General features: G+C 32.8%; 1 protein-coding gene across 1 annotated transcript in view; it reads right to left on the bottom strand.

The window, feature by feature from the left end:
• Positions 1-8,786: 8,786 nt before the first annotated feature.
• Positions 8,787-21,465, bottom strand: part of LOC133323261 (hemicentin-2) — a 37,417-nt gene continuing 24,738 nt past the window's right edge. The window contains exons 3-7 of the mRNA XM_061532203.1: positions 21,163-21,330; positions 18,955-19,089; positions 15,541-15,754; positions 15,280-15,391; positions 8,787-9,009 (exon numbers count right to left, since the gene is read on the bottom strand). Coding sequence (XP_061388187.1) covers positions 8,991-9,009; positions 15,280-15,391; positions 15,541-15,754; positions 18,955-19,089; positions 21,163-21,330 — 648 coding nt within the window. The 3' untranslated portion in view covers positions 8,787-8,990. The remainder of the gene's footprint in view (positions 9,010-15,279; positions 15,392-15,540; positions 15,755-18,954; positions 19,090-21,162; positions 21,331-21,465) is intronic.

The following is a 21,465-nucleotide window of genomic DNA, read 5'->3' as shown; positions in this document are numbered from 1 at the left end:
ATTATCAAGATTCCATCTCTACACACTCAACTGAATGTAAATAGTACGAAATTTAGTACCATTTTACACTTTTTATACACATAAGTACGAATGTACTTATTTCCGTATATCAACACTACTTCCCAACCAGTATTCCATTTCATATGTCATGATTCATGCTATATATGTTCAATATATATACAACAGGAAGTAAATTCTGTAAAGTTTAATACCTTTAGTACACTTATGGGTCGAATTTCCAAAAACCCTTTGCACATCATTCTAACTTCCATCCATCAGTGACCATCATTCCAAATTTCAGAATTCTAGCTCTTCCCGTTCTCTAATAAAAAGGGTACCATATTTGGTACATTTTAGTACTTTTCGTACCCTTCTACTTCCAACAAAACTTCCTGCATACCCCGATCCTACACCCCCATAATGACTGTACACTGTAGTATGAATTTCCAAAACTTCCTACTTAACTCAAACCTACACTTCACAGAGATCCTAATTCCAAGTTTCAGAATTCCAACGCTATCGGTTCACTTACAATCCAAATTGTACCAAATTTGGCACACAGTAGTATGAATTTCCAAAACCTCCAACTTACCCTAACCCTACAACCCCACGGTGACCCTAAATCCAAGTTTCAGGATTACAACTCTATCGGTTTACTCACAATTCAAATTGTACCAAATTTAGTACACAGTAGTACGAATTTCCAAAACCTCCTACTTACCCCAATCCTACACCACCACAGTGATCCTAAATCCAAGTTTCAGGATTCCAACTCTATCGGTTGACCCCCAATTCAAATTGTACCAAATTTAGTACACAGTACTATGAATTTCCAAAAATTCCTACTGACCCCAATCCTACACCCCCACAGTGATCCTATATCCAAGTTTCAGGATTCCAACTCTATCGGTTCACCCTCAATTCAAATTGTACCAAATTTAGTACATAGTAGTACCAATTTCCAAAACTTCCTACATACCCCAATTCTACACCCCCACAGTGATCCTAAATCCAAGTTTCAGGATTCCAACTCTATCGGTTCATCCACAATTCAATTTGTACCAAATTTAGTACACTGTAGTACGAATTTCCAAAACTTCCTACATACCCCAATTCTACACCCCCACAGTGATTCTAAATCAAAGTTCCAAGATTCCAACTCTATCGATTCATCCACAATTCAATTTGTACCAATTTAGTACACTGTAGTACGAATTTCCAAAACTTCCTACAGACCCCAATCCTACACCCTCACAGTGATCCTAAATCCAAGTTTCTGGATTCCAACTCTATCGGTTTCCAACTCTATCGGTTCATCTACAGTTCAAATTGTACGATATTTAGTACACAGTAGTACGAATTTCGAAAACTTCTTACTTACCCTAAACAGAGATGCTAAATCCAAGTTTCAGGATTACAACTCTTTCAGTTCACTCACAATTCAAATTGTACCAAATTTAGTACACAGTAGTACGAATTTCCAAAACGTCCCACTTAACCCAAACTTTCACCCCCAGACTGATCCTAAATCCAAGATTTATGATTCCAACTCTATCGGTTCACCCACAATTCAAATTGTACCAAATTTAGTACACATTAGTAAAAATGTTTAAAACTTCCTACATATCTACATCTTACACCCCAACAGTTATCCTGACTCCAAAATTCATGATTCTAGCTCTATTGGTTCGCATAAAATTCAAATTGTACCAAATTTAGTACCATTTAGTACCCATGAATATAAATTACTGAAACTGGGTAAAAAATTCCAAAACTACGTACATTCCCAATTCTACACTCAGATGTCCAACTCCTAATGTTAATTTCAAATTTCAGGATTCCAGCTCGATTTGTATCTCCAAATTAAATTTGTACCAAATATAGTATCATATAGTACTTTTCGTACACATGAGTACACGCTTTCAAAACCATCTCCTTAAATAGACTCTACATCTCATCCCTAAGTCGCATTCCAAATTTCAAGTTTTTAGCTCTATCAATTCACATGCTACGAAATTGTACAAAATTAAGTACATTTTAGTAATTTTCGTACCCTTCTAGTTCGAATTTCCAAAAACCCGTTGGTACATCTATCCTACACTCAGCGACCACCAATCCAAATTTCAGAGTTCTAGCTCTACCGGTTCGCCAAATACAAATGGTATCACATTTAGTACTTTTTAGTACTTTTCGTACCGTTCTAGTACGAATTTCCAAAAACGCTTTTGTACATCTTCCTAACTTTACATCAGTGACCCACATTCCAAATTTCAGAATTCTAGCTCTTTCCGTTCGCCTAATACAAAGGGTACCATATTTGGTACATTTTAGTACTTTTCGTACCCTTCTAGTTCGAATTTCCAAAAACCCAGCCTTATCTCACGCCTACACACCAACACCAACCCACATTCAAAATTTCAAGCTTCTAGCTTTAGCCGTTTCGTCTGGGCGATGATCTGTCAGTCAGTCACTCACTCACTCACTTAACACTAAGCTCTTTTATATATATAGATGATGGGTATTTTCCAATGAGGGATAACATAGCAATACGTTTGTCATTCTTGGGAAAGTGAATAATTCACAAAAGGAAACGTTCGTTTGGAGATAGATCATATCATCGTTTTCCCTGGATTGATATGGGATATTGTCAAGCCTGATGCGGGAGATTGCCAAACTGAAGCAGAATATTCACAATAGTTCATGACCTTCAGAGAATATTCGTGAGCGGTAGCCCGGTTCTATAGGTCTATAGTGTCCATGAATTCCATGTTTTTAATGTAATGTAATGTTCTCATTGCATAAGGATCCACATCCATTGCCAGATTGTTTTTAAACATTTGACAGAGGTTCAAAGGGTTAATATGAAGATCTTCAATTATTTTCCATCGCTAGTATCTTCCATATTTTAGAAATCGTTTAATTATTTGTTGAGCAGGTCCTGAGATTAATTTCAAGGGGTTTACAATATATCTTTGCAATTTTACCCCATTTCGCCTAACGCCTCGTATAGTTATTCAATATCGAAAGGAAGATAATATTTGTGAAATATACTTGTTTTTAATGTAGCGATAGTCAAAATTAATAAATACGAAAATATGACTTTTTTCACACTGATGCACGATCAAAGTCTGCACGATCTGAATAGACTGCTCAAAACGTGAAAATATAACAGACAGCTGCAATGTTAGTGGCTTCTCAATTTTGAGAAGTGTATTAAAAAATGGTACATTGATGAAATAAAGTTGGTGGTACAAAAATGTATTTTAAGAAATTGGTGCTGCCGACAGAAGTCAGAAAATTGTGTATACAATGTTCTTCAAAATACTTTTTTTTTAATAAAAATTTGTCGAATCGCAAAGTAAAATATATGTTTTGGGGGAAGTTAGAGAACTGTTTCTACGAAATTCATAATTTGATGAGTATATTTTCAAATAAAAATGTAAATATAAAAAATTGCATGTCCATTGCTGTGTGTGTTTTTTTTCAAAAATGTAATTTTGAAATTTAAAAGTTCGGTCGGGCTGTCAATATATCTAAAATCTGTTCGGAAGTTTATATGATGGTTATGTCGTATACAAGTGCTGCCACTTGAAAACGAAATACACAATAACAGATTCAGTTTGTAAAATTCAATTAGAACCGTGAACATACAGAAACTTTGCCTGAAACCAGTAATGCCAGATAATTATTTATAATTTTTAGTGGAGAGATTTGCTACCCAATAAGAACTCAAAGTACTAAATTACAGTCCATTCGGTAGAAAATATAACCAAAACAACCAAAATACCGAACATTTGGGGTACCGTTATATCGGGACTTCCAGAAAAAGTGGACCTATACTTAAAATTTTTATTGGAGAAATGTGGTACCAAATAAGAACCCAAAGTACGTAAAACGCGCTCAAGAACCCCAAAATACCGAAAATTGGGGGTACCCTTATATGGAAGCTATGCTTAAACGTGGACCGATATAGCCCACCCAGGACCATAACGAATTTGACTTGCATGCAGACAAAAGACTCTGTGGCTATCTATCTCAATTCGTTTAGACGCTAGAGTGATTACAATTGACAGACGGACATGCTTAGATCGTCATAGAATTTTAAGCTGATCAAGAATATATATACCTTATAGGATCGGAAATTACCGATCATACCGAGATATTTTGTAAATATTTTGAAATTTGTCAGGTCTCAAATTACAAGGATTCGTAAAAATATTTAGACTTGCTTATAACTAGGGCCTGATCATACTTACCCCAACGCCATAATCCGTGGTTACAAATAAAACAATATTGCACTTAGAATGTATTTGTTACATTTATTATTAGTTTTGTGTGTGTTTTATTATTTTTTATTTCAATTATTATGTATTTTTTGCTTTTTGAAATTTGTTTTTTTCTGTTCATAATGTTTAAAAGTTATTACATCATAATTTATTTAACACTCGTTTTTTTATAATTTAATTTCATAGTTTTTTTTATAATATAAATAATTAAATAAATTAATTTATTTCCGGATTCTTTTTGTAGATCATGGATGTGTTTTTTTATTTTTCTTTGTTTTTGTTTGAATATTTTTATTCCATCTGTTTCCGAATGGAGGAGCGTTTGCATTTTTGTTATTTTTAGATTATTTTTATGCAATCGATACTTTTTTATGGTCATGTGGTTATGTTAATATTTACAATTGGTAATTACAGATGGGCAACAAAATTAATGAGTAGTTCATGGTTGATATTTCACGTTAGGTATCTACTTAAATATTATATTCATATGTTTAACTATGTGTGTATGGTGGTTTTAAATGCAAGCACATATATATGTATGTAAGTATGTGTAACTGTTTGTTATATACGAAAAATAATTATATTGGCATTCAATGGCATCGAGGAAATGTTTGTAGCAAATGGACGAAAAAAATTCAAATGCAGAATTTTTGACATCACTGAACACTCATATTTTTTGCTAGTCCTCAACCGAACCTCATTTTTAACATCTGTTCCGAAAATTGTCCAAAAAGATAAAAGTTTACTACGATTCATAACTAAAATGTTAATATAGTTTTTTCCGAAGGCGATTTTCCGACTTCTAAACCTTCGTCGGCGAAATTTTCGACTCCGTATCTCTGTTTTGTTCTTCGCATATTTCAAATTATGCAAGACAGTAGCAATGTTTCGATTTCAATTATTTTATTTCAATAAATGTATATGAAATTCTCAAAAAATATTCAAATATTTTATTTATTGTTAAAAATCCGACCTTCGCAGCGATGGCCTTTACATAAACCATCTTCATGTTAGTGGTTGTTATTATTGTTTTTATGCACTTTAAATAATTAATGATGTAAATATTAATGGCGTAAATTAATTGATAGTATTTGAGTGTGTTGAACACCAAAGTGCGTAAAAAATGTGTAAAATAAATCATGCGATTTGTAGCGCCATAATTTATGTTAATGACAGTAAACATGAAATATATCCGCGAGAATACATGTGTAAATTCAGCACGTGGTTGTGATGCCTTACAAATTAATTTATGTTTGTTTGGCGTAAAATATGAAATGTTCTATTTTACAATGTTCTGTTTTGCCTGAAACTTATATCCAAAAATTGTATCTATTGTGCCTAAACGAATTTGCAATACGAAACTAGAATAAATTGAACAAAAAAAGATGGCAGGTATTGGTTGCAATGATCGATTTATTTTTGTAGGTTTTTCTAGTCGCTCTAGAGGCCCCAATTAGGACCCGAACATGATTTTTAAAATATCTACAGGAGTCTAACAATTCTGATATTGTCAATATTATTAAGAAATTTTGCATGTTCTGCGTGAACTTCAAGATTGACACCTATGGTTTAATTCCAAAAAAGGCTCTACTATGAATGCTGACTTCTTGTCCGGATCTACTTCCAGAAAATTATTATCCAAAATAAACAACTACTTCACAAGTTTCTTATTCTACCTATTAGAGTATTGTTTCATGTCATCAGACACACAATTCGAATATTCTTTAATTATTTATTATTATTCTTTGAGGATACGGGGACTGAGTTTAGGCTTAGAATCAAAGTGTGTCAGTTTCAGTTCAGATTTAGATGGATTCTGATCGACAGAAAAATTGCACATCCTACAAAATGAAGTCTAGATGAACGGTGTATATTTAGCTCTTTAATTTTCTATTAACGATGCACTCATGTCTGTTCGATCAATACGAAATACTGAGCTTGTAATTGATTCTACTTAGACTTACAGATCCCACGGTTAACAAGAGAATATTTTCAATATACCCAAATATAACTATATACTAATTTTCGTACCATTTAGTGCCTTTCATACTCTTGTAGTACATATTTCTAAAACTATTCCAAATTTCATGATTCGAATTTTATATGGTCACCCAAATCTTAATTTTACCAAATTTAGTACCTTTTAGTAGACATTAATAAAAATTCATAGAATTCATATTTTCCTGATCTCTTCATCCAAATATAATTATACCAATCTAGAACACATTAGTATGAATTCCCAAATCTTCTTACATAGCTCAATCATACACCCCAACATTAATGATAACTCCAAATTTCAGGAGTCCAGCTCTATCGGTTCACCCAAAATTCAAATTGTACCAAATTTAGTACCATTTAGTACCCATAAGGATGAATTTCCAAAATACACTCCACAGTAATCATATTCCATATCCAGATTGTATTATTTTTAGTACGATTTAGTACTTTTCATACACATAAGTAAAAAATTTCCAAATTCAAATTATACCACATTTGATACAGTTTAGTACCTTTCGTATACATGTGTACACGTTTTCAAAACCACCTCCTTATATCAACCCTACATCCCAACCTTGATTCGCATTCTAAATTTCAAGTTTTTAGCACTAAATTTTAGTACGTTTCTCATACTTCTCATATAGTTTAATTTTCCAAATAAATCTCTTTAGTACATCTATCCGGCAATCCATCTGATTTCAAATTCTTCATACGTAGTACTTTTTATGACATTTCGTGCCGTTCTAATACTAGTGTCCATAAACCCAGCCTTATATGACACCTTCGGACTAAAAGTGAGCCTCACCCAAACTTTCAAGATTCTAGACTCAGCCGTTACGTCTAAGCGTTGATGAATCGTTAAGTCATTTAGTAAGTCAGTATAGATTTGTGACCCATTTATTTTTAGTTAATGACATAGTGAATATATCAAATTATACCCCAAAGTGAATTATACTATTTATACAGGACGATATCGAATCATACAAAAAATATATTGGACTAAATATTGCAATAATATTATTAATATCAATCCAATCAATAAATTTAAGGCAGTTATTAAATTTGTCACTTTGCCAAATGTGACTTTAACTTAATTTGTCAACACTAAATTCCCACAAGTGATTATAGATTTCATTTCATTGAAATAATTGGAACAAGGTTCTCATTGTCATCAACATTTGACAATCTCTTCAACAGGTCAGCGTGGAAATAGTTCACTAAATGTTGCTGACCTTGAATACAGCCATTCTTGATTTTATGTGACAGTACTTTTTGTTTTCCTTTTGTCAATTCGCCAAGCCCATATTCGCGTGTCAGCTCATATATCATTTGCAGTCAAGCAATTAAATATATATATTAGTTTTTTGGGGTTTGCTTTGGTTTCACAAGTTTATATTTTCTCATTAGCATAAATAATGTAGTTTTATTTATGAATATGACAGATTGTATTTTTGTTTTGTTTTTGTTGTTATTTTTCATTATTCATTCTTAAATTAAAGCCGAAACCCTAACGTTGTGGTTGGCGCATTGTAAAAGAAAATATCTACGCTTTGGAATGTTCTCTAGAAATATTACACACACACACACACACACATGCATATGCTTGTGTGTACATTTTTGTGAAATTAATTCCATTTATGAATTTGCAATTTAATTTAAATTTCTATCTGTGGTATTTCAATTATCATTAGAAAGTATATTTCGAAATATTTTCGGAATAACAACAACATGTTTGTCATACAAAAGTTTTAGGGCATTAGTTATTAAAATCCTTACACTTGCACACGCACACCTACATACATACATACTTGCATTTTCATAACTATCCATAATTAATGTTGAATTTCGTTCGTATGATTTCAATTTTAATTTAGTTTTCGTGTTTCTTGATTGGTTGTTGGTTGGGTCGGTCGGTCGGTTGGTTGGTTGGTTGGTTTGTTTTCAATTGTCGTTCAGTTGTTTATTTGCAATGTCACAATGTTTGCCTAGAACTTACTTAGATTGTAATTATAAAAATGCATTCGAACAAATTCTTCGTGTTGTATTTTGTTGTTAGTTTTTGCAAACACACTTAAAACAAACAAATCTTAGATTAAATTTATACCGAAAGTATTTACAAAAGATATTCAACTAAAATGGTATGCGGCAATTTATTTAAATGTAATTAAATGCGAATGTCTGGAACAGGAGCTAAGGACGTTTTTGGAAATGTTATCAGACTGGATCTGTACACGAGTTGATAGTTGGAAGGCGGAAGTGGAAATGGCAATGGAAATAGATGGATACAATAATAAATATAAATATCTCCTGGAGAGAAGTATGGATGGAAGCATGGCATAAAACCAATCAATTTTCAATTAATTGAGTTATAACAAATTATTTTTTGTTTCAATATTTTATTAGGTTGAGTAAATCTATTGTGGACATGTGGTGATTTTTGACACTGCTTGAAGTTTACTAGAAATTTACATATATATTTATTATTTTAGCTTTGTTTGTATGTGTGTGTGAGACAGGGTTTTGCTAACTGTTTAAACAATAGATAAACACTAATTACAATATTTGCTAAATATACATAAATTTTAGTTAGTTTTGTACATACATGACTAGATTTTAATATTAAATCTTAACATTTGTAAATTTCACTTAAATAGGATTTAATTTACTAACACTGCATTCATCTAGAGATGGCTACACGAAAAAGTCTTAAGTAAGAAATATACGCCTGTAATGAAAAAAGGGTAGAAATGATGTTGTATTAATATTTATATATAAATATTTTACCATTACATTTAAGATAAGAAATGTTTATTGTATAAGTGCACAAAGTACACGACTAAAATTATTTGGAAATGTTTTTATACTGTGTTACCTTCATTTAGAATTGAATAACATACTGATTTTATTAACCTCTGTTATGGTATGGTCCTTAATTATAATTTAATATTTTAATATGCGATACGGTTTATTTCAAAACTAGACTAGTGCTTTTGACATTTTACGAGTAATTAACAGACCCTTGTTTTGCCACCTCTTTTTATGCATTAAGTGTTTGCTAGTCTTTTTGCTAGGAAAATTGTACATATCAGAACCTAACTTGTCGTGAAAACCCGACCTTTTGGATGACGTTAATTTTCCGTTGAAAAATGTGTCAAAAATCAGGGTAAATATTTCCCATATTTAATATATATATATATATTTAAGCACCACTTTCATATTGTTCGAGAAACTTTTTTTTTGCACAATACTCCTTGCGAAGTCTTTAAAGTTGTATAACTTTATTTTTATTTTCAACGCTGCCTTCCACCGACTTACGGGTGTTTCGATTTCTAACGAAGCATATTCTGACTTTTAAAATTTCTACATTCCTTTTATAACCTGTTGTTATTGTTTATAAATTTTTGTCGTACTCCGTGTTTTTTATATATTATTTTTTTGTGTTTACTGAACCAATTTTGAATATTAAAAGTGTTAACAGTGCTTAGAATTTATTTCTGTTTTGTCGGTGATAATTGGTCTGATGGCTTGTTTGTGTTAAACAATAAAAATTAATTTATTTCCTACATTCCTTTAGTTGCTTGTTGTAACATTTGTATACCCTCCACCATAGTATGGAGCAGGGACGTACGCAGGGGGGCGGCCCGGGGGGCCCGGGCCCCCCCCCCCAATTGATTTTTTTTCACAGTAAATTTATGTTTGCAACAGCGAATTTTTTCATTTTGTACTACCGGGCCCCCCCCGAAATGAAATCCTGTGTACGTTGCTGGTATGGAGGGTATATTAATTTTGTCATTCCGTGTGTAACTCATCGAAATATTCATTTCCGACCCTTTAAAGTAAATATATTCTTGATCAGGGTAAAATTCTAAGACGATCTTGCCATGTCGGCCCTCTGTCTCTTGTAATCACGCTATCTTCAGAAGGAATTGAGGTAGGGTGGTGAAATTTTGCATAGGTTTATCTTTTGTCTGCAGGAACGTCAAGTTCGAAGATGGGATATATCGGTCCACGTTTAGGCATAGCTCCTACATAACAGTACCCCCCAATTTTCAGTATTTTTGGGTTCTTGAGCGCGTTTTTTCAACCGAATACACTGAAATTTGGTATATTGGGTTCTTGTTGGGCGCTAAATGTCTCCACAAAAAATTATAAATGTAGGTCCACTTTTTCTGGTAGCACCCATATAATCCTACCTCCTAATTTTCAGTATTTTGGGGGTTTTGATCGTATTTTTCCACCGAATTGGCTGTAATTTAGTATTTTGAGTTCTTAATAGGTACCAAATCTCTCCACAAAAAATTATAAATATAGGTCCATTTTTTCGGATAGCCCCATGGGGTTCTTAAGCGCGTTTTTCAACCGAATTCGCAATTTGGTATATTGTAGTCGTATATGGTAGCAAATCTCCCTACCAAAAATTTTTAATATTCGCCCCCGGGTCGTCCCCTTATAACCCCATTTTATACCGTCCCCCATAGTATGGAGGGTATATTAGTTTTGTTTTTCCGTTTTATTTTTCCGCATCGAAATAATCATTTCCGACCCAATAAAGTATATATATTCTTGATCAGCGTAAAATTCTATGACGATCTAAGCATGTCCGTCTGTCTGTTGTAATCACTCTAGCTTCGAAACGAATTGAGATAGAACGCCAAAATTTTGCACAGAGTCTTTTGTCTGCAGGCAGGTCACGTTCGAAGTTGGGCTATATCGGTCCACGTTTAGGCATACCTCCCATATAAGGGTACCCCCAAATTTTCAGTATTTTGGGGTTCTTGAGCGCGTTTTTCAACCAAATTCACTGAAATTTGGTAAAATGGGCTCTTTTTGGATACCAAATTTCTCAACTAAAAATTATAACTTTAGGTCAACTTTTTCTGGTAGCTCCCATATAACGGTACCTCCCAATTTTCAGTTTTGGGGGGTTTTGACCGCATTTTTTCACCGAATTGGCTGTAATTTAGTACTTTGAGTTCTTATTGGGCATCAAATCTCCACAAAAGATTATAAATATAGGTCCATTTTTTCGGGTAGCCCTCATATAAGTGTGTCCCCAATTTTCGATATTTTGGGGTTCTTGAGCGCGTTTTTCAATCGAATTTGCTGCAATTTGGTACTTTGCGTTCTTATTGCGTAGCAAATCTCTCCACAAGAATCTATGAGTATAGGTCCATTTTTTTAGATAGACCCATATAAGGGTACCCCCAATTTTCGATATTTTGGGGTTCTTGAGCGCGTTTTTCAATCGAATTTGCTGCAATTTGGTACTTTGTAGTCGTATCTGGTAACAAATCTCCCTACCAAAAATTTGTAATATTCGCCCCCTTTTTGGGGTAGTCCCCATATAACCCCATTTTTATACCCTTCACCACACTGTGGTACAAGGTGTTATGTCTTTGTGCATATGTTTGTAACAGGTAAAAGGAAACGAGATAGACACATAGAATCACTTTCTGAGTCGATTTATGCATGTCCGTCCGTCTGTAGATGTTAAATTGTAAACAAAGTACAGGTCGCATTTATGATCCGATTTCGATGAAATTTGGCACAAGTCACTTATTTGGCCCAAGGCCGAACCCTATTGAAATTGAGAAAAATCGGTTCAGATTTAGATATAGCTCCCATATATATTTTCGTCCGATTTAAGGTAAATGGTGTACCAAAGCCCCTATATATATTTCGATTTGCACGAAATTTGACATAGCGTGCTGAATTAAGTCTAGAATGATGTGAGCAAAGTTTCATGAAAATCGGTTCAGATTTATATAGCTCCCATATATAGTTTTGTCCGATTTAAGGTAAATGGTGCACCAAAGTCCCTATATATCATTCGATTTGCACGAAATTTGGCATTAGGTATTGAATTGGGCCAAGAATGATGTGTGTTAATTTTCATGCAAATCGCTTCAGATTTAGACATAGCTCCTATATATTTTTTCTTCCGATTTTATGTAAATTGTCCATTAAAAACCCAAACCGATTGCCACGCAATTGTGTACAATGAACTGTAGTTAATATATGTTAACAAGGACAAACTTTCAGTACGTTGCAACGTACTGAAGTTAATAAAAAAACCAGCATGTGGAAAGTTTTGTTGAAATCGGCTCAAATTTGAATGGAGCTACCATATATATTTTCTCCCGATTTTAAGTAAATGATGCTCCAAGAACTCAAAAATGCGGCCGATATGCACATACTGAAATTAGTATAACCTAACCTGTGACAAGTTTCGATGAAATCGGTTTAGATTTCCATAAAGCTTTTGTATATATTTTCCTCCTCATGTTTATCAGATATTTATCCAAATAATCAACGGGTGTCCGATTGATATTTGCTTTAAATTGATTTTCACAATTTTGTGCCCTTGCTAGAACCAACTCTTTATCTGACTAAATTAAAAATTTATTATAGGTTGCAGAATGACATGTTTATGCATCCTATTTCATTTTATTGGTCCTTAAAAAATGCGACGTCTGTTAGGATTCATCTGTTGAATATTCCCATATAGTCGGCCCCGTCCGACTTTACTCCTTTCCTTACTGGTTTCATATTAAAATAGTTATCTGATTTGTTCCGCGTTTTGAGTTTGGTTCTAAGACTCTGTTGTAGTCATTTCACCTGCGGAGGATAGCGAGGTAAAAAATTAGACCTAGTCTCTGTGTGGAATTTCCAGAAGGAGTGGACAGATTTTCCCCATCTTCGAATTTGAACTAAGTTTGGAGAAATAATAAGATGGGCAAAGTTTGGATGAAATCTAAATTTTCTGAAACGGATTTGGTCCAAAGAATCATAGGTTCTAGAAATGTTGGTATAGGTACACTTTTTGGTATGTTCCCTATATTTTTATTTCAAGTACAGCTCAGCATATCTATGGTGGAGGGTATCCAAAGTTCGGCCCGGCCGGACTTAACGCTTTTTCACTTGTTATTGTTTGTTTTTCTTGATTTATAATCAACATTTAGCAGCAATAAACTAATAAAACAAATTTCCGAAAGCTTAATTATTTTGTTTGTAAATTGGACAACTGTAAGAGTCTGTCTGATTGTGAATTTATAATAGACACATTTTATAATACTCTAAATACATTTATTTCAGAATGAGTTCCAACTGTTAGAATTAGAAATATCCGTGGATTTTGCGTGAGTTATCAAGTTAAAAATTTTAAAGACAAACTTTTTTCGAAAATATAAAAAGTCTGGGTCATCTATAGACTACGCTAATTATTCTGTTGCTAGGACCAAATATACCATATATACCTCAACAACATCACATATAATTTTAAAACTAATCCGAAGTCATTTTATAAGTTTGTTAACATCAAAATAAAAGTCTCCTCAAACCCCACAATTTTGAAATGCGACAATAAGGATTTCGTAAAAACCAGAAAATAGCAGAATGTTTTGCAATTTTTTTCGCCTCTACTTATTCATATGCAGTCTGTCCAAATATAATTTCATATCCTTATGAACTATCCAAAATAGATCAAATATGTATGCCTTTAGTACAAAGTCAAGATGTTAAATGTCCAGGTCCAGATGGTATACATAGCTTTATTGTCAATTATTGTTCTGACAGTTTGGCAACGCCAAAATTAAATTTTTGTTATTTTCCTACTATTTGGAATAAATATTGTAGTCTATCAAACGTCTCCAACTATAGAGGAATTGCAAAATTAAATTTCGCCCAAAATTCCATCCATTTTATGTCCATATCAACATGGATTTTGTAGTGGCCTTTCAACTATAACAAATCTTATACAGTTTACTTCAATTGTAATAAAAGGGATTTGCTCAGCGAAATAAAATTGATACCATTTATACAGATTTTAGTAAATCTCTTCATAGGGTTAACTATGAACTCTTATTATATGAATTACATTCAGTATAAACTTAGTTAATTGGATATTGTCTTACTTACAAGATATATCACAGCTAGTTTTGTTTGAAGAACATTTCTCGAAATCGATTAACGTGGATCTTGATATTGTAATGGATCCAAGGTTAAACTTTAACAATAATGTTATTTCTATGGTAAATAAAGCCTATGGTGTATTCGGTTTTATAAAACGGTGGGCCAAAGAATTCTCGGATCCTTTTATAACAAAACAACTATACACGTCTCTTGATAGACCTATAGAGGAATATGGCAATATATTCCGATAAAATCGAATCAGTGCAGAAACAATTTCTAGTTTTTGCATTGAGAGGTTAACATTGGAATAGTGATTTTGTCTTGTCTTCTTACATTAGCAGGTTTAATTTAATTCGATTACCTACATTAAAAAGTAGACGTATTATGTTGAACATAATAATGGTACTAAAAATATTTAATGGGAATATACCCTCAGATTTCCTCATTACATCTATTACAATAAATGTTCCTTTTCGATCTAGTAGATATTATCAACTATTATATGTAGATTTTCATCGTACAAATTATTCTATGGAAAATGCACTCACTAAAATGTGTACTGATTTTAATTCTGTATATTCTTATGTAGATTTTTGCAAGAATGTAGAACTAATTTAATTGTATTTCTAAATTAGTAGTTTAACTTAATAATAAACTGGCTGTTAGTAGATTGCGTAGCTGGTTTCCTATTCCCTCTTCATATTCCATCATGATGGAGATTATGGTGCCTATACCATCGCTACGAAAAGGGAGGTCGCCGCCTCGGTAGGTAGGGGTTGGAAAAATGCGAATAAAACCCAACAACATATTTAAATATCCTTTTTCGTTTCTTCAAACAAAAAGACAGAAGGCAAAATTAAATTTTAATCATAATCATAAAAATCCAATAATGTTGAAAAGTTTCACATCTTCAAAATCGAAACTATAGGCATATCCCAAATGGAATGACATATTACGATTAAGGCTACCAAATATTGCCAAATGTGTAGTATAACACAAAAACTTATGGATATATTATAAAAATTTCACTATAACATTGATTAACTCCGTGTCACAGTTAATAAATGTTGCAATTACAACTTACCGCATTCCTAGTGTATTCACCAAAACACATGGTGCCACAACGTACATAAAAATGGCAGCGATACGATCGGCAGATGATGTTTTTCTTCTCGATATAGCAGCCATATTATCACCTACAAATATAATAGGATATTGAATGTAATTAAATATATTATTACTATTTTAAGTAAAATTCTGATAAGCAGAATTTTATTTTTTTTTTAATTTAATGTGACACAGTATAGATGGAACTTTTGATAAAAACATGGAAAATTCATCTTACCTTTTGACACAAATACATATATACTGGCTGGTTCTGTGTTGCTCGCAGAGCATGTGTAATTCCCGGAATCAGATATTTGTGGTTCCCTTATTATTAAACGACTTTGAGTACGCGGACCCGGTGTCGTTTCTATTGAAATATCCCGCCTGGAATCATAGTAGTTAATTAATCTCTCGTTCTTTTGCCAAAACACATACTGCGGAGGTGTTGGACTCTGAAAGAAATATAGTTTATAAATAAATTATGATAAAACAAGATACAAGTTTGTTATATTGATTTAATAGAAAAAATGAAATACATTATTCAATATTCCGTTTGAATCGTAGTAAAACTGATTGTGAAATTTACAATTTCTCTTTGCACGACTACCCTTTTTATGGCGGGAATGATTTTTTTTATACAATAAGTTTATTTTTGCAGCAGAGTAATTGGTATATAAAGCGGACTTCCCGGTAGACTTTCGTTGATGTTTTTTTTGTATCGAATGAGAATATATACGGGATTTTTTTTTCAAATAAAAATGTGCTACATGAAGAACATGTCCACAGGTTCCCATGGGTAGCATTAGGAGAATTCATACCGTATACGTCAACATTGTCAACAACGTTACATATTACAGCAAGAATAGAATGCAAACATGATTCGTGGGATGTAATTAATTCTTTAAGCGTCATTCTAACAATTTCGTGTTTTTATGTTTATCTGATAACAAATAAATATGTTCAAAGGGGATAATTATATGTATAATAATCATGACACAATTATACAAGTTTATCAACAAAGAAAAAATACACCTCTACCTTGTGGGCTAACAAATGCAGCAAGTCGTTCTGTTCATTTAACATATTTTTTACTTTTTACCAAAAACGCGAAAATTGAATGGAACGTCAGGTTTTCATTTCTAAATCGAGTCAGGAATGTGATTTAGACATTGATGCATCCACAAATCATAAATTTCTTCTTACCAATGTTGTAAAATTCATCTTTAAACATATGGATTTTAGAATATATATATATATATTTGTATTTTTGAAAACATTACATACACATTCACACTTTTTGTATATGTAGGATTTTTTTATGTAGGATTTTTTTATTCTTAGAACTCATTCCTGAAGTGCAAATAAATAAATACGGTATAAAGCAAAGAAGGGTTTAATGTAATCGTATATTGTTTTTTATTTTTATAATTAAAATCTTTACCAAGAGCAATTATTATTCAATATGTTTTTTTTCTTGTAGACTTGCAAGAATTGTTGATTCACAAACAAAGCTGTAGTCTTTTCTTAGAAAATCTCTACCTTAAATACTAATAAAATCTTTTCACTTTTGCTTACTCGTGTATATTAAAAATACTCATACATAATTCTGTTTTCTTTTTTTTCTTCATAAGTATTTATTTTAGATAATTAAACAAAACAACAAAAACTATGAGAAACTCAAATTGAATGCAATTTCCATATGAAAGAGAACAATCAATTTGCATAATAAGTTTTGCTCTTGGCCCAAACAAAGAATAAAAAGCGAACGGATGGAAACAGAAGTAGTTGCCAGAACCCCAACCAGCAACATCGGATATAATAAAATAATAATAACAGAGTATATATTTTAACCCATTTCTGTCTATACCGCCACTAAGCAAGACTCGTATCTCAACGATTCAACCGTTCTACGCTGGCAGATTGGATGGAGAGAAAGTGGTATGAGAAATATTTGCCAGGTTGGTAGTATAATGAAAAAAAAAATAAACAAAATTGAAGGGGTAAGAGAGGAATATAAGGCGTTACGTTTTTTACTTAGAATTCTGCAAACTTGTACCAATGTTGAAGTAAAATATTGCGGATTCGCAAATCTCACAAACGTACCCTCTTTGATTTTCATGCATAACAATGAGTAAAATGGTAAAACAATGACAGAAGAAACATCCAACAACAACAAAATACCAAATAAATAATAAAAGGAATATGAATCTCAAACTACAGAGGGACGATGAGACCTCGTACCCTCGTATACCAGAGAACGTCCTTTGCATAGTTGTTGACTTCATCAAAGGAAAAAACACTCACAATCATTCACAAAGTTATTACGATAAGCAAAACAAGTTTTATGACATCAGTCCATTGTAAAAGTTGTTCTTTATAAGAGAATCAGATTCACATACATATCTGTAAGAATGATTTCAAACGTTTGCAAAGTACCACAAACTGACACACAATGGAATAATTCAAGGATCAATGCAGCGACTTAAAACTATTTGATTGCACAGCGCGTGTCATTTATGACAAAAATATTTTTGGTTTATTATATTTTTCGAAAAAAAAACGAACGAATAAATAATAGATAAAACAGGTTCCGAAAAAGAGAAAAATCGTTGATAACAAAAAATGATATACATTTTTGAATTCAGGAAGGGGTTCGATCATTTGGCGAGACTCTGAACATATTCACGTAACACTTCACATTTTTGGCCATAAAATAAACTGTTCTACTAGGATTTTAAAATACATGAAGCCCTAAATGTATTTCAAGCGAGAAACCGTTCGGTCCCTGAACTTAAGTTGAACAATGACATTCTAATACTCTAGTTATTTCGTTGGCAGATATGTATCTAATTCCCTGCTCTACATTATATTTCAGAGAGCGAAATTGAGAACTTTGTCAGGGCCTAGCCAAGATTGGTTTGACTCTGCAGGCCGTTGTCCAAAATAAAGTCAACTACAGTTATTATGAACAGTAAATTTGTTAAAAGAGAAAAAATCTGCAAACTTGTTCATTACTGATTAGAATGAATCAAGGGGTCGGTACTACATTGCATCATTTATATCCTCCACAATAAGGTGGAATGCATATATTCAATTTGTCATTCCATTTGCAACACCTCGAAATAATTGTGGGCATATTCAAAATAAGTAGGATTGGCAGTTCATTTGGGGAATCATGATAGAGATCGCAATATTTAATTTAGAGCTTTGAATTATTGCACTGACATTGCTATTACTCCTGGGATTTTTGGTATTGCAAATTGGGCATGTCGCTCAAAGCTTTGGTAGAGCTCTCGTCAATTGGAACCAAAAAGCTGTAATTTTATATTTCAGGTTTTTAGTAAAGAAAATACATCTCCTCAGAATATGTATAACATAGGAGATCCCGCATAGTTTTTGCTATATTAAAGTTCCCATCCTAGTTTTCCAACCTTAGTGCCTGAAATTTGGTATTTAATTTTCATAGGGTATAAATGTAAAGGTAATTGATATAAATGTCCAGACTTTTTAAAGTAATTATGAATGTACACCACATGGGGGAGGGCATAAAAAGTCCGGTCGGGTCGAATTTCGTCACGTCTTTCATTAAAATATTGACAATTAAAAAAATATATCACCAATAAAAATATATATAACATTGATTCTCACTTACCTTTTCAATTATGCAAACTAAATTGATTGTTGATCCCATGTCGACATGTAATTCGCCAGAACCTAAAATAAATGCTTCTGGCACAACCACTTGAAGGTTAACAAAATGCGAAATAATGCCAGTGGGTGTTGAAACCTGCAAATTAATGAGAAGATAATATTTCAATTAACAGATATGTTTCTCCAGTTGTGCGAGATCTGTTTGATTTAATTAGTTTTTACATTATTATATTAATCGACACATTAAAACATTAATGTGGTTATTCCATTTTTTACATAATTATAACAATTTTCTGTGGAATATTTGAAGTACTCTGCATACTCAGAGGTTTTTTTGTTTTTTAAATTAGATCCATAACCCAATGATACTGTAGAGGAGCATGGATAAGTTAAACTAAAGTATTGTTAAACAAGTGAAAAAGCGTTAAGTTCGGCTGGTCCGAACTTTGGATACCCTCCACCATAGATATACTGACAGGTACTTGAAATGAAAATATAGGGAAAATACCAAAATGTGGACTCATACCGACTTTTCTACAAACCGATTATGTAAACCATGATACAAATTTCAGAAATTTTTAATGGATAATTATATCCTCAGCCTTATGGCTAATGAGGGTGTATACATTTTGACATGGTGAAAATTAGCCTCATCGAAATATTGGTTCTAGACCCCATGTTTCTTTGGACCAAATTAGTTTCAGAAAATTTTGATTTCATGCAACGCATTTGGTAGAAAAACGCGCTCAAGAACCCCAAAATTGGGGGTACCCTTATATGGGGGCTATCCGAAAAAATTAACCTATATTCATAATTTTTTGTGGAGAGATTTGGTACCCAATAAGAACTCAAGATACTAAATTACAGCCAATTCGGTAGAAAATGCGATCAAAACCCCCAAAATACTGAAAATTAAGAGGCACCGTTATATGGGGGCTACCAGAAAAAATTGACCTATATTCATAATTTTTTGTGGAGACATTCAGTACCCAATAGGAACCCATTGTACTAAATTGCAGCGAATTCGGATGAAAAACGCGCTCAAGAACCGCAAATGCCTAAACGTCTTCGAACTTGACCTGCCTGCAGACAAAAGACAACCCTATGCGAAATTTCAGCACCCTATCTCAATTCCTTCAGAAGATAGCGTGACTACAACAGACGGACGGACGAACATGGCTAGATCGTCTTAGAATTTTACCCTGATCAAGAATATATTTACTTTAAAGGGTCGGAAATGAATATTTCGATGAGTTACAAACGGAATGACAAAATTAATATACCCTCCATACTATGGTGGAGGGTATAAAAAAGATATTTGAACAATGTATATTCTTTCATTTCCGATTATTTCAGTTCATGTCACAACTAGAAACAATTTCCTCTTAATGACTGTACTTGGAATTCATTTGCAAATTGGAAATGCAAACAAGTTTAGAAAAGAAAAAAGGAAACTATCAGATCTGTCATTGTGTTGATACGAAAATGCTGTATATCCGCAAATTACTCTAAATTCCCTTTAAATAAATTGTTTTTGCTCGATTCTCTTTAGTTTCTACTACAAAAGGCCAGTGTATTTGTGCACACAAACTCTTATCCATTGTAAATTTATTTATTTACTTTTTTGTGCAATACCAAGTGGTCTTGACCTTTTGTACTAACCTACACACATTCGAACATGTGTGTGGTAGGCAATGCTGCCAAAGACGAACACGCACATGACAGTTTATCTTCGAACAGAGAAGACGAAACTATTTCATAAAAGTTTTTAAAGTTAGAATAGTATGACCACAACCCAAGGTAATGTGTATATATATGTTTATATCATTGCTGTGTTCCCTCATTGCTAGTATTGGTTTAAACCATTCTCAATTGATATGCAAATCAATGCGATGAATTACTACTTATCCTTTTTGATGATTTTTATGTTTTTTCTTCATTAACAGGGTATCCCAGACCTATCTCTATTTTATAAGCGACACGTATAAAATAAAGTACTTTATATGGAATAAATATGGCACTTCAAAATATACACCCTATATACATAAGTACACACGGAGTTTTGTAATGTCATCTATTTTCCTCCGAAACGAAACATAGAAGATAATTTCCCTCGGGTTCAAAATATTGTCGACAAGTATATAAACAACCAGGATTGAGGTTTATTAAAAAAACCTAGTTTTGATAAATAAAACAAGTTTAAACTCACCTGACACTCGTACATGCCGTGATCTCGTCGCTGCACAAACTTTATCTGCAGTGTCCACATATTTGATCCCGGCGTATGCAGAATAGCAAAGCGTTCATCGTTTGTGTACAACTGAGCACCCGACGACAGTATATGCCAATCTCGACGACGAATCCAGGATATCTGATTCTAAAGTGTCATTCCAAAAGAACAGGGATATACAAAAGATGGCAATATTAACTTGAACTTTTAGGATAGACACATACAGACACACACACAACACAATGCAACCAAATACAAGAACATAACATATGAAAGTGTGAG

Source organism: Musca vetustissima, unplaced genomic scaffold, assembly GCF_032173495.1.
Source record: "Musca vetustissima isolate MV318-11 ecotype Yass unplaced genomic scaffold, APGP_CSIRO_Mvet_v1 utg22263, whole genome shotgun sequence".
In the NCBI taxonomy this organism is placed as follows: Eukaryota; Metazoa; Arthropoda; class Insecta; order Diptera; family Muscidae; genus Musca; species Musca vetustissima.
The sequence above is the reverse complement of the archived record's forward strand: the minus strand, read 5'-3'. Positions and strand labels throughout refer to the sequence as shown.